General features: G+C 46.1%; 2 protein-coding genes across 2 annotated transcripts in view; one reads left to right on the top strand and one right to left on the bottom strand.

Moving 5' to 3' along the window:
* The window catches only part of LOC135394165 (uncharacterized), a 163,267-nt gene that overhangs the window by 71,077 nt on the left and 74,305 nt on the right, over positions 1–17,885 (bottom strand). The window lies entirely within an intron of this gene.
* LOC135395233 (zinc finger protein 467-like) lies at positions 8,557–9,366 on the top strand. The gene has a single exon (XM_064626472.1). The coding sequence runs from the start codon at positions 8,557–8,559 to the stop codon at positions 9,364–9,366; it is 810 nt and encodes a 269-aa protein (XP_064482542.1).

Here is a 17,885-nt window from a genome sequence, read left to right as displayed (position 1 = left end):
CGGCCTATAGGCAAGTAGTCCATCACGATACTTGATAGCAGAAATAAACTACATGTTGTTCAAAAGTAAGAGAGTTTGACGTTGTATTTTTAATTACTGTGTTTCCGCGTGTGTAACGTGCTCCTCGAAATCACCGGAATTGCAAGAGTATCCGATCCTTGTATGTCGCTTTATACGGAGGTTGAAATAGCGCCGCTGATGGAGCACAAAAGCTATAAATTTTACACAGCCGTTAGTGTCTACAGCAATGAAAGGCCATGCACCGGCTATCAGCGACCTATCCCTGTGCATCCAGGCTTGGACATACCTCAAAGGCCTACACTCTAAAAACAGAACCTCACCACATAGCACGCTCAGCGCCATCAATGGCCACGAACGAAAGGAGGGCGTACGCCTTTTGTGTCAACTATCATATATCCAAATTGACACAAGGCGAAGGGGGGGGGGGGGTTATGGCAGGATCAGCTCGCTGTTGTAAACGTAGCGCATGTTGCTGCCTCCACCAGCTCTTGAGAAACTGAGTTTTGAGTTTGAATATACAGTCTAAACTCGTTATTATGACACTCGTTAGTACGACATCCTCACTTTGCGAAAGGGTTTCTAGGGAACCGTTTTTTCCCCATAGAAACACCATGTAGCTCACCCTCGTTATTATCACAACTCGTTAAACCGACTGTGACCGAAATTTTGAGGACGTACCAAGGAGAACACGTGTATTCTGCCCTCGTTATTATGACCGCCGACTGTTGATCTTGTCGACCATGAACAAAGTTTCGAGAACGAACGGCGGAAAATCCCGGTGTTCTGTCCCAATTGTGACCACCGATTGTTGACCCTGCGGCTTTTGTGATCCACCAAGAACATCAGTGGCCCCGTGTAAGGCATGTGTGGACAATGTCGTACAAAGCACACCCCCGTCTTCAGAATTTTCCGTGTAGTGACAGTCAAGTCATAGTCAAGTGATAGTCAAGCCTACGTCGAAGACGTTGCCGAGGGCCTTTCCGACGACGACATTTTGGAGCTTGTTCCTCCGGCACCAGCAGACGACGCCGGAGACGCGACTGTAGACACAAGCAGTGAAGAGGAATTATGTGCACCTGCTCTCGTCAACGTAGGGGATACCACCCAAGCACTCAAGATGGCTTTGCAATTCTTCGAGCAGCAGAAGGACATTCAAAATGTGCATGCTATTTGTAACGCAATAGAGTAGAGACAGTGGAGAGCTTGCAAATTGAAAGTGCTACGAAACAAACAGTTCTGACGGATTTCTTTCGCAAATAAATTGTAAATCGGCAACTGAATTGTCTTCATTTTAGTACAGCATGCAGTAGATCCACACAGGTGTGTGTGTGTGGGGGGGGGGGGGCGTTTATTCCATGTGTTTCTCGTTAATATGACAATTTTGCTTTATGACCAAAATCGGCGGGAACGGACTTGGTCATATTCACGAGTTTAGACTATACAGCTTGCGTCAATTTAATTCCTTTATTTAATATGCGTGGCCTTTTGGGGCAATGGAATTGTTGTTGCATTAGGGCAATGGAATTCACATTATTGAACTATCAACGAGGGTAAATAGAATTCCCTTTTACACGTAGAAATGGCGTCAATGGACGCGCGAGTACATGCACGTACCCAGACAAGGAAAGTAGTCCATAGCGATTAAAAGCCTGAGCAAAAACACAACAACTTAACCCTTTTCGACTCGACAAGAAAATAAACACTGAGGAGGAGGCCTTCTCACTACTAGCTTGTCAGTATCTACGCGATTTTATCTGTAAACGAATATCCTGTTGGTGGAAAGTTGGTACAGAGGCAGCAACAAAAGAAATACACGTTTAGTTGATTAAGTACAAACAAATAGCCACTCGCTGTCCGATCCCCCGAAGGGCTCCGAATGATGGTCGTTCCCGCTGATTGACTCAAGAGTGGACGAAGAATGTCGTTTTTGTGCCACATGCCATTTGTATTGTATAGTTTGTGGCATTTCATTGTCGAGCGATCTGTCTGTCGTTCTGGCGGCATGTTGTTGGGGGTTGCGTACCTCGTTAACCGGCTTTACAGGCAACCGTGCCGATAGCGTCTGATACCCCAGTCAGACGACAAACTTAATGCTTCACCTTCTAACCAACCGTTATCTCGAATGACATCGTTCTCTCCTCTACTTTGTTGAAAACAGGAGGCGTACGCCTTTTCTGTTACAAGTATGTCCTGCATAATCGTTACAAATTGAGTAGGCGTGGGGCTAGGGTACAAGGAAAAGCCATAGAGCACAGCCGGTTGCATGATCACGGAAAAAATCTAGGCTGGAGCACATTTTGTGGTCAAAATTTCTTTTTAAAGTGGACTATGTCTGCAACGGAACAAAAGAAAGGCATACGACAACAGAAGCAAAGGAAAGACATGTATCTTTATTATTGCGGAGACGTTATGTGCAAGTACAAAAGAAAACAGAGGAGTCATCATCAATAAATATGGAATGGTTACACTGTCAGGGCAGTACACTCTAATAACCATAACGCGCTAACAATCAATCGTCATTCAGAATAATACATAAGAATGATACGTGGTTCACTTTACTAATGTTTTGTAAAGGAGGCACAGAAAGACCCGCCCTCTGCTCGAATCAGAAGACATATATCATCTCCAATAGTGAAAGCGGAGCGGCTTACGTGGTGAATTTCTGTTCTACCAGTGTAGCGAGCGCATTCATACATTCGTTCGAAACGGAATACACGATATGATGATACTAAGAGCAGACTAGAATGGACTAGGCACAATAGAATCAATAAGCAATTCAAAAGGCATTACCATAGCGTACGCCTGTGAACTCTACATAACACCGCTAAAATATCACAAAAAGACTAGAACACAACGCCGTATAATTGGTGCAGGGCGACGGCATATCTCGTTAATGCAGAAATAGAAAATCACCACCATATTGCCTTTTGAAGATATGGACCAAAACCCGCGCGGCATCGAAATCCCCGAATTCGTGACATACTTCGCGGTGGAACGTGAGCTCAGCTTCAGATTCACAAACTCTGGAACAGTTCACAGTGGGACAACGTAGTACACATACACCGTACACTGGTGGGCTTTCCTGATGACGGTGACCGCCATTTTCAGAGACGAACGTAGTGAAACTCTGAGTCGTAGCGTCACTATTTGCGTGGTCCACAGACTCTAATCCCAGAACAGACAGTAGGACGTTAAAAGGAACACGCGTCGATGAATTCTTACCAAGATCATCGCTTGGTGTATCTGCAACAAGCTGGAGGCCCTCACCGCCTTGGCCAGTGTCCGCGTCTCTGGCAGGAAAACATTCAGTGTTCCCTGACGAGCCGTACCGTTCACCAGACTCCGTCGAAGACTCTTCATCCGACGTCATATCCGAGGTGTCGTCTTGTTCACGAGGTCTTCCCGAGGGCCCAGGCAAGTCGATGCCGTGCAGTGACTTCGCGTGACGATGGAGGTTACTGCGGACGCTTGACCTGTAGTCACACTCGGTACAGCAGTGGGGCTTCTCCCCAGTGTGAACACACATATGGCGTTGAAGGAGGGCCAGACGAGTACATACCACGCTGCAACCCGCATACGTGCACGGGTAGCCGACGGACCTGTGGGCTTCCTTGTTGTGCTCGTCGAAGTCAAACTTTGTCCGAAATATCTGGCCGCAGCAGCTGGAGACGCGACACCCGTGCAGCTTTAACTTGTGACGCGCCAGGTTGTTACGCCTTGAAGAGGAGTAGGAACATTTGTTGCACTTGTGAACAACCATTCTGAGCGGTTGACGATGTATCGTCCAGTTTAGGCTCGACTCCAAGATGAAAAGGACAATGCAGCGGCAGAGGTATACGAACAGAGAAACAACTTTGAGGGATACCGTGACGTCACGTCGAGTGTACCAATTAGGTCAGCGCCACTGGATGGTAACCTGATGAATCACGCGAGGGCCACGGGACGAGAACAACCTCTGGAAGAAGTTCTGAGAAAACAAAAGGTTCGTGACCCGGACAGGTGGGGAATTGTTGAATGTCCATTGGTCAATGGGTATTTTGGTGCAAGATATCCCTTCTGCGTTTTCTTTTTCTTTTTTCTGCCATAGCTGAAAGGGTTGGTGTGAAACTTTTGAGCGTTGAAGACGTTCGATTAGAATACATATGTAGTATTGTTTTGTCAATTCAGAAACAAAATCGTTACGAAAGGCTTGATACACACAAATATTGCCCATGTCCCAACAGTACCGCAGTAGATTAGTTAAAACAGAAAAACACAGGATTTATGACACAAACGGTGATCAGCGCTGAATAATTTGAAGAGTTGACAAAGTCGGCGCTTTATATTTAGAAAATAATTTATGCCCAACAAACAATGGGATAAGTGAATATTGACTTTATTTTAACCCTCGTCATCCGTCTGTTTTTATGCTGTCTGAGGTTTCCTTGCTTTAACGGTATTCAGCATATTCCAAAGAGTTTCGAAGCAATATTTAGACTGAAACTATAATTCAGTATTACCATATAATCGGGCACAACTTAAACAAAATAATTTATATCCTCTTATGAAGAGTTAATTAAAATTAATTGGTTTTGCTAAGCCAAGCATCTAGAAAAAATGCGAGCACGGGAAACTGAGGATCAATAACGCCACCATCTACGAGTCTCGTCAATAATTAATTAATCTATCCATTCACATCGATAGTTGTTAGTTATGCAGGCTCTATGCATTAAGTTAACAAAAAAAAATGGAAAAGAGTATTTATGCGAGTTCATCACAGTGACATTTATTTATGCGTCATGTCTAGTCTGGGATTTTGCAAAGTGTGACTTTCAAGCTGCATTTAGTTTCTCTTTTTTGTAGTCACTGTGTTCTCCTAGTGTACAAGTATTGGAGTAGTCAGGCCGATCTCGTCGAGACTGACATCCGTATCTGGGGCGCGTTCCTCGCCATTTCATGGCTTCGCAAGTTCGCTATTGCTCCGCTTTCGCCTGCGATGCGCTGCTCATCGTCATCATTTATTGTTGTTGTTGTTGCGTTGAATGGTCAGGAGCGTGTTCACAGCCGCGCCGCAGATTCAAAAATTTGCGTTGACTCCGCTCATCATCAGACCTGTAAAGTAATTAATTACAAGTAACTGAATTACTGTAATTAATTACTTTCTTAGTAATTCATTACTTCCGGAATTACATTAGGTTTTATGTAATTGTAACTGTAATTGAATCACTTTTACAAGTAATGCATAACGCACTTTGAATTACTTTCGGAATTACTTTGAATGCTATCTGGGAAGTCCCAATGTTTAAATTTGGGGTCAGTTCCACACCGTTCTTTTTTTTTTTTTTTTTTTTTCACAGTGATTACCGAAAGACTGGATTCAGATCGGTACATTTTTGGGTAAAGAGTTCAGGTGGGTTCAGGGTGGTTAGAGTGCTTGAAATGTTCGAGTTCCTTGTGTGCTCGAGGTGTTCATGAAGTACAAAGTTGGGCTGTCCTGCAGTGCACCAATGGAGCGACTGTTTTCGGTTGGTGATCTTGCTTTGACAAGGAGACGTGGCATCCTTGCAGACAAAAACTTTGAAAATACCTTACTCTCGAAAGCCAATGGACGTTACAAGCTCTTCATGATCTGCACTTTGTTCACATCCCTGAAGAAAAGAGGCATTTTGACTGCGATGTTCGGTGTTTCTTTTACATGGCAAGAGACTTGTCCATGTGTAAGACTTCTCTAGCTTGTTTTTCTACCACAAGCACAACTACCACTATCTTTCAGAACATGTGCAATAAATGTGAACTTCAAATCTTGCACGTTGCAGTGAACTTTGTGAATGAAATTCAGTGTAATGCAATTACTTTTTCAGTAATTGTAATCGTAACTGAATTACAATAGAAAATGAGTAATTGTAACTGTAATTTAATTACTTTTGTGAACATGTAATTGCAATCGTAATTCAATTACTTTGGAAAAGTAATTTTTACAGGTCTGCTCATCATTATAGTAGCAGCAATAGTCTTTTCTTTCTTTTTACTTGCACCTTGACCATTGGACGGCCTCTGGCATTGAGCTGACGTGGGCGGAACAAAAGCGAGGGAAAAAAGGAAATAGGTTGCAAAGCTAAGAAGTGGGGAGGAACGCGCCCCTGGCTCATGAACATCGGGCCTACATTACTTCATTTTGTTCAGCCAGTTCCGCTGTAAATGCGATTAGATACAGTTGTTGAAAAAAGACGTCTTCTGAGCTGTTCAGAATATTAATATAGTTATTTAATTACGCAGACCTTGTTGTTGTTGGGCTTGTTCTTCTTGTAGATGAGTAACATGGCGCAGCGTCACTCCAATGACGGTGCTAGGTTCGTGATTGGTTAACAAATCATGTGATAATAGGGGAAGGTGGGGCAAGATAAGACAGATATTTCGAATTGAATATGCAATTTTTATTTTTAGTGTATTAAAAAAAAACTATCCGTAGGCACATTCTCAGAATAAACGCAGAACAAGAAATTCAGAAATGCGGACTGTCTCATCTTCCCTCAACCCTCGGGGCAAGACGAGACAGAGCGTGAGGCAAGGTGAGACACGCCGTGGTAATTAACTACACATATTAGTTTTTGCAATTTAAGCACCTACACAGCCCCCTTTATCCCACCGCCTTATGATGTGCGATACAGCCACACAGCACCAGGTCTTGTTTCCCTCCACCGTCCTTTGCAAACAAGGCACCGCCGGTCTGATGTGTCGCTGGTCGCTCGCTTTTGAGTGCGCTTCTGCTTTGCTGGAAATAATCTAGGATACAGGAAAATGTATTGGAAAATCCTAGGCAATATGCAGAAAAGGAATCTCGGAGGAACAAGCATAAGGCCAGCTAATAGTTGAGTGATCAGTTTTTAAATTACATTAAATTTAAATTGCATTAAATTACATGCTTGCCCCGTGGATACCATCGGATGCATTAATTTTTCAGTTAAACACCGGATAACCAAGAGTGCCCATATTTTGCATACATCTACATGAATGAATAAAAAAAAGGATGTGGACTTGCATTGACAGAGTAAACCTGCGACACGCTGCTGCACAGCTGACAAGAAAAAGGACTACAGAAAATCGCGCCTTTTTTGCGAGTCTTTACATTCAGGCAGAAGTAACCGATTTTTTTTTCTCTTCAACGCAAACACCAATCCGGACAATTCTCACGTGCTATAAAGCGGATATGCAGAGCCACTTATGAGTAAAGTTCCAAGCGCATGGGGTAACGCGTCTCTGAGACAGGCTGCGTCGAGAAAAAAATCGCATCTTGCCCCACCTTATCCCACTCCACATTATTCCTAAGTGCCTGTTATTTCTAGAGTAAAACATGATTCCACACTTATTCTATTCCCCGAATCGATAGAAGTCCGTATGGGGTGATTTTATCCGAGCTACACCTAACTTTGGAGGCAGGTGCGGTGGAGTAGATGGTAATGATAGTCCATGTTAAGCGGTAACAATACAGACACCGCCAAACACGACAGGACTTCTGCTTTTAAAGCAGTAGTCCTGTGTTGTTCGTCCGTGTCTGTTTTGTTGCTGCTTAACATGGGTTAACTTTAGAGCACTAACAGAATTGAGACGCATAAAACCGGCACAGCTATCAGCTCCTCCTGCGTGCACCTTGTATACTGAATCGTCAACGAACCGCACCAACGCTATAAAATACTATAATTTGCAAAAACTTAGCCTGTACACTGGCCACAATCTAAATTTTACATCAATCTCATGACCCCCGAAAGAATAAGCAGCGCTGGATTTCCCCCGGTTTTACCCCCCTGAATCTGTGAAAGGCCCTAACAACGAAAAATCCAAACGCTATACATTTAATCAGACAAGAATGCGATCAAGAAACGTCGATCAAAGTGTTTAAGCAGAAGCCAATGCGAATGTGCAAAAATTCACGCATATGAGAACAAGCTCCTTTTTAGTGTTCGAAGTAATCACTTCCCCATAATCCATACCACATTTCGCTAAAGAACATTGTTTTTTCACCTACTATTTCAGTACTTAGGTCCTGACGGGAATGGTACCTTGCGAAGGCCAGAGCAATCCGAGTCATATTTTCGGACGGCTTGTAGACAGAGCGTTTTACAAACGGATATCAGCTGCATAATAATGAATATACTTCTTCGGACATATTTCTTCATTGGAGCATAATAAATAACTGGCATAGTAACTGGACGGAAGAAATCTTGCACGGAAGCCGCGACAGTAGGTCACGCTATGAAAACAAGAAGAAAAAAAATTCCTCGGAAGGATGTGTATCGCTTTCGACAGCACATTGTCCCTAGTTTCTTTTCTCTCAACCTTAATCCCTCAGTACCTGAACCTTGGTGTCCCACACGTACCTCTACGGGGTTCGTTGTCCCCGTAACTGATAACGAAGGGCTACCCCCGTCGTGAAGCCCCATTGGTTATGTCTCATGATGACGTCAGCCCAACGTTCCCTAAAGGGGTTCCAGTGACGCAGTCATATCACTTGCTCCAGATCGCCGCTCAAGAAGTACGAAAGTTGTGACTCCAGACACCATGCCCGACCATCGGCTGCCTTACCAGTGCAAAGAACACCCAAGATGCAGCTACGGTTCAGCAAGACGGAACAACTTGGAGCGCCACATGAGGACAATGCACAGACCAGAAGAATCCTTCTGTTGCAACGAGAAATTCCTGACCAAATTTGAGTTTGTGGAGCACACGCAACAGGAACATCAGTCAGGCGAGTACCCTTGCAACTTTGAAGGATGTAATGTCGTCTGCACACGTCGTGCTTTGCTCTACCGCCATGAGAGGGTCCATACCGGCGAGAAGCCTCATCATTGCACCGAATGCGAGTACAGGTCCAGCAGTCGTAGCAACCTCCAGCGCCATTTACTGTCAGTTCACGGCGTTAGTCTGCCGGAGTCTTCGAGGAAGCGTCGCGAGTCAGACAGTCCCTTCATGTTGCCTGTATCGACGAGACATTGCGCACGAGAGGACAACGTTGAAGCCGAAGACATTTCGTTTTCAATGGAGTCAGCTAACAAGAGGTACAGCGAGGCTCAACTTGACGTCCTGGATTTGAGCTACTGTTCAGTGTCTCCGGAGTGCGACGTTGTTGCGGCAAGTGTTGTGGCCGACGAACCAAACGAGAGTGAGATGCGCCTGGTACCGACTCCACCGCTCTCCGACGCCAGTTCCTCTGAAAACTCGACGTCCCAGAGAAGTTGCGTCCTACCTTGTCCCGACTGCGGTCACACGTACGGATCTACGATGGAACTTTCGAGCCACCGATACGAGAAGCACGAGTTCGGTCGGTTTGACGCAGCGTTGGCCCTGCTCCTGTTGACGGCATCCTGTTAAGATGGCGGATCGTAACACGTGCATAGCATTCGGTGAAACATCTGGGACGAAGTAACTTTTCGATCCATCAGATTCTAGTCTTGTACCAGTGTATCTAGTCCGATGACAATGAGACAATGTTTGCAGAAATTGAAATACTGACGTGTTTATTACAACATACATGACGGGCCATTGCTTTATTTGATTTCATTCACCGGTATTCTGTCACAATTTCTCCCTGTTGTCTGTATGTGGTTATTGTAGTATTAATTTTACGGAATTGAACTAGTGCAACTCTTTATCCTTTCATAACTCATCGTGGTGTTTGTAATGCAAATTGCATGGTATGTAGTACCTATTTTGCACTGTTAGTGTTTCTATCCTTCACAATAAAGTGTCATTCTTACGTTCACGTATTTTGTGTCCTGCTTGTTCGTTGCTGTTCTTTACTTGGCGTCTGGTTTTAATTTATGATGAGCGACTCATAAGCATCCATTAGTTCTTCATGTGAGCCGTGCAACCATCCTGTTTACCAGAGAGCCGCCAACTGCACATATGGAAGAGGCTCAGCATATTCTAGCTGCCGTACACCCTTCGAAATGAACTTCACCGCGTTGGGCGCTCGCTCCAACCCAACCATCGTCTCGAATGATTTCGTTATCTGCCCTGACTTGTTGAAAACGGGAGGCGTACGCCTTTTTTGTGACACTTATGCTGTTTATACTGTAGTTGTCATGAAATAGGCGCACGCCTCCCGTTTTCAACCGTCAGGGCAGCTAACGATATCATTCGAGATGATGGTTGACTAGGAGCGTCTCCGGGCTAGTGGCCTTCCAGGCTGCCAACAGGTTAAGTCCCATTTCCATTATTTACGTCCCAATTTTCACGCTATTGTGTTGGACGAAAGAGGCAGGAGGGAGACTTGCAACATGGGACTGTCGCGCATTCTCATTTGCCGGAACAGGACTGTCTGCAAGTGGGTTTTACATACTGACGACAACGCTACGCTACACTGTAAAAACAAAACTCCACCGCATAGCACGCTGTGCGCCAACCATTGCCACGAATGATAGGGTTATCGCGTGAAATTCGAAGAGAGAGGGGGACGGGCTTACGCCTCTTTTATCGTAATTTGGCCGTATCATAATAAAGAAAATAATAAGAAGAAAAAGAGGCGTACGCCCCCTGCCCTATCGTCCTTGTCAATCGTTGACGCACAGCGGGCTATACGGTGAAGTTCGGTTTCGACGGCGACGAACGCACACACCCTCTATGCATCTCCACCTTTCATCCTCCATTCGTCTTCCCCTCTTTCTGTCCCCCCCCCAACATCTGTGTGGCCAACAACGGCGAGCCGATCCTGCCATTATCCCCCCCCCCCCGGTCTCATCGGTGTCATTCACATTCATCCTGCACATACCTCACCTTCACCCCATCACGATTTTTTTCTCTCTCTCTCTCTCTTTGGTCGTGACGATGCCCACTCGCCTGTGGCCAACAACGGCAAGCCTATTCCGACATTATCCCCCCCCCGCCCATTTCTGTTTTTATTGTGTACGTAGTCCTACAGAAGAAGGGTGTGTGCGATATCACTCCTCCGCCAAACGCACTCATGAGCTTGCTCACTCATGCTCAGTGTGGTGAATGAGTTGTGCACGAGCGAACAAATAAGGAGCTCATCGGAGGTAAGTGGGAAAACGGAGAGATGGGCGTGAGGTGACTGAGATGTGCAGGCAGGCAGTGAGCGAGTATGAGTGAGCAAAGGGAGGGCTGAGTGGGCGATGAGTGAGCATGCCCATCTTTGATCACCAATAATGAAACGAGTCAATTATCATCTAACAAAACGATTTATAGACGGATGAATGTTAAAGATAACCTGCTAAAATACTAAATGGTTGGCACCCCACTGGCACGACGGGCACTTGTCGCGCAACTCAGAGAATTGCATTTTGTGCGAATGTAGCGTCTGAGAACATTAGTTGTAGTATTCATATGGCGTCAGAAGGTATTCTTAAATTGTGGGACGCTTGTTGCAGCGTTTTTCTTTCTCTCTCTCCTCTTCAACATTAGTTTATAGTAACCTCCCTTTTTTAGAAGGGCTGCTTCCTTCTCATTACTTGTCGCTTTTCAACATACACATTGGCCTCGGTGAGTAGGCACTTTTACTAGCGCATCTAGCAAAGCAAACAAAGCAACTAGAACGAGCGTATATTTTCTGGGCCAGAACTATTACTACAGCAATATCGTTGGAAAACTGACGGCCGGCAGGGGCATCGTAGATATATTGCATAAGGTGCTCGAAAATCCTGCAAATAATAAACCATATAAGTATTTAAAGAGATTGAAACACACAAATAATTTATTTTACTAAAAACACGCTTTCGCGTGCACAGAGCCCTCATCCAGCAAATGGCAGCGTATCACCTTCCAGTTCTGAACAACATTTGCGCTACGTCGGAGAATATACTGCAAGGTGTCTTAGCAAGGAGTTTGAAGGTCTGCCTTGGGGTACCAAGTGCCACCTCTGACACACTGACCATAGCAGAGGCCAAAGAACCTCCATTCGAGGCACTAAGGGTGCGTGAAACGGTTCGGCATTACCTTCGCCTGTGCACTCAGCATGATCACCATCCCCTGGTGCGGAAGCTGCTTCGCCGAAACTCTTCTTTCTTAAAAGCACTCTCTCCATATAGACGTACATTGCCAACAGCACGGCCGCAACAAGCGGACCCACACCCTCCATGGACGCTACAGACACCTCCTATCTGTACCACCGTGCCTGGGATCAACCAGGGAAAGTCAAGCCTCCCGCCTTTCGCCATGAGACAGTACTGCCTCGAATTGATGGAAAGGCACAAAGGCCGTGTAGCCATCTTCACCGACGGGTCCACGACTCTATCCGGGTCTGCCTCCGCATTTGTAATACCAGAGCACAAGAGGGAAGGCATAGCACGACTGTCTCACAGGACCTCATCGACGGCAGCGGAGCTGGTAGCCGTACAGCTAGCCATGAGTTACCTTGCCACGCTCGAGCTGCCTGCGCAATGGATAGTGTACTGCGACTCTAAAGCCGGCCTTCAAGCTATCTCATCGTTCTTGGAAAAAGGCCGTACGGCTTCAACAGTACGAGACCTCCTGTTAGGGTATCGCAAGTGCACAGACATCGGTCACGACGTCATTCTTCAGTGGATACCTGGCCATATTGGCATAAGTGGTAACGAGAAGGCGGACGAAATGGCGAACATCGCACACCTGTCATCGACAGAATATCTTGTCACGTTTTCAAAGCAGGACATCAAATCTTTCTTAAAATCTATGACTGATGACATCCGCAGGACAAAATGGCACCAAACCGACAGTGGTCCGTCACTGCTGCGCACGCTGGACCCGGAGCTGAATTTTACGATACCTTCAAAAACGCCCAGACACATAGAAACTCTCCTGCATCGTCTACGCCTGAATGTGCCCTATGGTCGCCAGTTTCTTCATAAAGTGGGCAAGGTGGACTCGCCCAACTGTCTACTGTGCGGGACAGTGGAAAACACTGAACATATCATCATGCATTGTCCGAAACATGCTGCACAAAGAGGCATCTTGAGGCTGACCCTTGGCCATCTCGACAGCAGGGACTTCAGCATAGAGAAAGTCTTAGGCGTATGGGACGCTAACCACAGGGACGCGGCCTTCAATGCTCTTGTCAATTTCATTGTGAAATGTGGACTAGAAACTCTATACTAGACGGAGCGTGGACATTACGGCGGATGTGAACGGCGCGCTCGGTCCTGCGTTGTCGCGGTCGAGACGCTCACCCCGGTGAGCTTTTGCGGTGCGCTCGCACATTCTGTGGTGCAATCGTACCGTTTCCTTTCTTTTTTCTTTTTTCTGCTTTGGGGTGTACCGTCTTTCTTTTTTTTTGGGGGGGTAGCAGAATTCGCTTGCGCGAATTCAACCTCCCCTTGTTATTTTACCAACCACCACCACCACCACGCTTTCGCGTATAGAGTCTATACGCTTCGTCAGGTAACCTGACCGGTCAGTTGCCTGACGAAGCGTAGACTTTACGCGAAAGCAAATTTTTAGTACAAATAATTATTTGAGTGTTTCAATCTTTTTAAATATTTATCTTATTCACTTACGGGTGCTATACTTTCCTCATTTTTGTCTGTTAAATGATAAACAATTATAAATCGCTCACTGCCATCGACCTATTCGGCCTTTTTCTTGTATAAGTCACTTGGGTTCACGGATCAATTCGAAAAACCAAAGAAGACGCGACAAAAAACATTTCCTTACTAAAAAAAAAAAAAACAGAATCAGCTTCACTGATAGACGTGCATGCCATCAGGAGAAACACACCTTACAATTTTTCGTCTTGTGTGGGCCGATCTGCAGTGGCGGATGCGCTCATGCACTCTTAAAAATGAACTTCACCGCATAGCACGCTCCTAGCTAACCATCATCTCGGATGATATCGTTATCTGCCCTGATTTGTTGAAAACGGGAGGCGTACGCCATTTTTGTGACAATTATGAACCGCATAAGTGTCATAGAAAAGGCATACGCCTACCGCTTTGAACAAATCAGGGCACATAGCGATATCATTCGAGATAATGGTTGGCTAAGAGCGTGCTATGCGGTGAAGTTCATTTTTAAGAGTGTGTCTGCGGATCCACGTGGCATCCTAATTTTCCGATAGAGATTGAACATTCTGAAATCCTGGATGGTAGACGAGAAGTTTTCTACGTTTACGGCAGCATATACTGATGGCGCATCCCGAAACAACAAGTCCGCCTCAGCCTTCGTCATTCCATCCGAAGGCGTCGTGCACGGAAGACGCCTTTCACATCCAACCTCCTCCACAGCTGCGGAACTCTATGCCATCCTTTTCTTTCTACAACACATCGCTGATTTTCCACCCCGGGAATGGGCAGTCTTTACAGACTCCAAATCTGCACTTCAAGCAATTGAAACTTCCGGCATACGAGGCCCATCCGCACCCTAGTCACCGACGTGTTAATGGCTTACCACACTATCCACGCCGCAGGCCACAGGCTCGTTCTCCAGTGGGTTCCAGCCCATTGTGGTGTCGTGGGGAACGAGCAGGCCGACAGCGCCGCAGAAGCAGCACTCTCGTCTCGGAACCGGACCCGTATTGTTCTGCTCAGAGGAGACCGCCGTTCAATTCTGCGACGTCTGGTGACACCCCTGGCTTCCCGCCAACGGACAACCGACATTCTTCCCCCCTCTATGTTGAACAGAGTTGATCCCATGCTCGCTTTCCGCATGCCACGAAACACATCTCGTCAGGATGCTGCATTAATCCACCGCATGCGCCTCGATGTGGCCTTTACAGCTCAGTGGCGTTACCGCTTGAGACAAATTGATTCTCCCACCTGTTGCCACTGTGGTGCTCTTGAGGATCTGGAGCACATTCTTCTTCATTGCCCTCACTACGAACCTTCCCGAATCACACTCTCCGAGTCTCTTCGTCAGCTGGACTCTCGCCCTTTCTCCCTACCGAAATTGCTTGGTCCCTGGCCCAATCCAGCCCAGCAACGCTCTGCGCTCAAAGCTCTTCTGACATTTCTGGACACCATCGGACTTCGATCGTTATTGTAAAGGGGCTCGTTATTTTATTCCCCCCATTCCATCCAGCAATGGGGTAGAGTATCGCCTGTTGCGATGAAACTCCCCACTCTCCTAGGCCGAAAATAAAGTTGTTGTTGTTGTTTGAAATCCTGGCGCGCGAATAAAATGTGCCAGATACAACTTCTGCCAAGCGTTCGGACTCCCGCGTCACTATATAGGTGTAACTACTCAAGTAAGCATTAATTAATTAATTTTGAGGCTTTGTATGCATTTGTCCTTTCTAGGTTGTTCCAGCCTCAGAATATCAGTTCCCCCATGTTCAAGCATGAATGTCTCTGCCGACGTCCATGGGGTGAAGCCACAATTAAGTGTACTCAGTGAATCCAAAATGAAATAGCGCGTGCACCCGTTGCGTTGCTGTCTGTTTAAATGATATGACGTGTTATGCGTGATGTCATATGCTTACAAATGACGGTCATGGAAGACCACGGACAAAATAATGTTATATGCTCAGAAATTAGAATGTTTCTTACGCAATATTTTCCAATACGGAAATGATCCCGGATGTACACTCTTAAAAATGAACTTCACCACATAGCACGCTCCTAGTCAACTATCATCTCGAATGATATCGTTATCAGCCATGATTTGTTGAAAACGGGAGGCGTACGCCTTTTTTGTGACACTTATGCTGTTCATAATTGTCACAAAAAAGGCGTACGCCTCCCGTTTTCAACAAATCAGGGCTGATAACGATATCATTCGAGATTATTGTTGGCTAGGAGCGTGCTATGCGGTGAAGTTCATTTCTAAGAGTGTACGCAATATCTGCGCGAATGCGGATGCACCTGTTTCAGGCAGACGGGTCGCGGACGTTACAAACGCGGATGCTATGAATGTTACCTCCCCCTCCACAAGCTATGGCCATAAAATCTGCATTGTACACTCTAAAAACAAAGTTTCGCCGCACAGCATGCTCTATCGGCACCAACTATTGCCACGAATGGGTTATCACTTCTGATTCGCAGAAAGCATTTTTGTGTCAACGGCGAGCTCTTCCGCCACCACAACCTTGTGTCAATTGTCATACATCCAGATGGACATAAAAAGGCGTACGCCCCCTCTGTGTCTCTTCGAATCAGCAGCGTCGTGAAGTTCTGTTTTTAATTTTTTTTCCGTTTGCACTCATCTTTCGCTTATGATTATTTAGTCACATTTTATTTTATCTTACAAGAGTTCCTCCTGTCTCTAACTGGTCTTATTTTCAAGCTCGGAAGTGGCACGTATGCGTTGTCTACCTTTGCGTTTGGACAAGCGGGCAAATATATGGTAAATATGCAGTAGGAACTCGTTAATATGACCACGGCCGTTCCAGCGGATTTTGGTCATAAAGCGAATTGTCATATTAAAGGAGCAGTCTAGAGGCCCACAAGTTTGTTTCTGTTTTTGGTCAGTATGGAATGTTAGGCGGCCGAAAACAGTTTTCCCACAATTAGTGCAACCGTAGCGAAATCGGGACGCCTGCAATAACTCCCCGAACCTCCCGTGCGCGAAACACCCTCCTTTGCCTTCACGATAGGCACGTGATGAGCGCCACCACGCGCGTCACTATGTGACGCAAGTGGTGAGGACGCTCCTCATTGGACCTGGGATCACATGATCGAGGTGCGCAACATCGCGCAGGCCGGAGCGTCTGCTACCGCTTCGGAGACGCAATGCGTTCTCCGGCTACGTGATGTCCAAAACGGATGGTTTGAAGGCGGTCCACGACACAACCACGATTTTTTGGGACCGCAGACATCACGGGAAGAACGAGAGGTGCAGCCCGAAATTAATTGCGCTTGTACAGCGAAAACCCCGTGCTTCTCGACAGTGTGCAGCCTGTCCGACCGTTTTCACCGCGCAGTTGGTTCAGTGGCTAACAGGTGGCGCCACAATACAGCCGGCATTGCTTGCTTTCTGCTACTGTGAATTCTGAGATTGCACAGAAGCCACGGATATATAATACCCCTGTCACACGGACACTTTCGATCCGCATTGAGCCAATGCTCATCGAGCTCAATGCGGATCCGGCGCTGCTACACGGACACGTTCGAGTCGGATCGAACCCCGATCCTGCTCAACCCGATTCAGTTTGTTAAACGGGATCGAGATTCTCAAGAGAGCTTGAAGACCGTCGTTGGCATCCTCGAAGTCAGTGGATTCCTTGTAGTCAACAAGGACATTACATTAATTTGCAAATATTCCTATACAAGTCCCTGGAATTTCACGGTGACGGTTTTAGTCTTGGTATGACGTGTTACTGCGTTTGCTAATTTGTTTAATCTCGACCACTCTCGACACCGCGCCACCCGTAAAGGCTTAGTAAACACCACAATGCGGAAGCGGATGTGGTTAATGTCGACTTTTTAGGAACATATTGGTCAATTCCAGGGTACTGCCTCGGCGCCGCCCGTCGACAAGCCAACCTTTCAACGCGCATTGAGTTGGACCATGTAGCAGCATCGCGCACCGAACGCTCTTGAGAAACTTGATGCGGATCGGATTCAATCCGCATTGAAAGTGCCGGCTATAAAAGTACAGGGCTATAACTCTTGTGATCGTAATCTTATTTTCTCAGGCTGCATATATGCTTTGTTTCTTTTAGAAAACGTGATATAAATCATATAAAGAATAGAAAGGAACAAGAAACAGCTCGCAATGTTCGTAGCAGACGGTTTTTCCTACGAGCTAATGAGGGGCTCTCTACCACCAACGTCACAGCAGAGTGGGTGTGGTCTGCAGTTGGAGCGCTCCTGCCTGTCACCGCGGCAGCGATTTTCCAAATTAATTGCACCGTGGTGAAACAACTTTGGACAGAAATATTTTGTGGGAATGCTTTTCACATACTGCTTTACAAGATGACAGCAGTTTTTGGCCATGTTAGATACCACTTTAATGCTCCTTTAACG

This window comes from Ornithodoros turicata, chromosome 5 (genome assembly GCF_037126465.1).
Source record: "Ornithodoros turicata isolate Travis chromosome 5, ASM3712646v1, whole genome shotgun sequence".
Taxonomy (NCBI): Eukaryota; Metazoa; Arthropoda; class Arachnida; order Ixodida; family Argasidae; genus Ornithodoros; species Ornithodoros turicata.
This window is presented reverse-complemented; position numbering and strand designations above follow the sequence as displayed.

Excerpts from the sequence above, each read along its gene's own strand:
- LOC135395233 (XM_064626472.1), top strand. The coding sequence starts at position 8,557 with ATGCCCGACCATCGGCTGCCTTACCAGTGCAAAGAACACCCAAGATGC.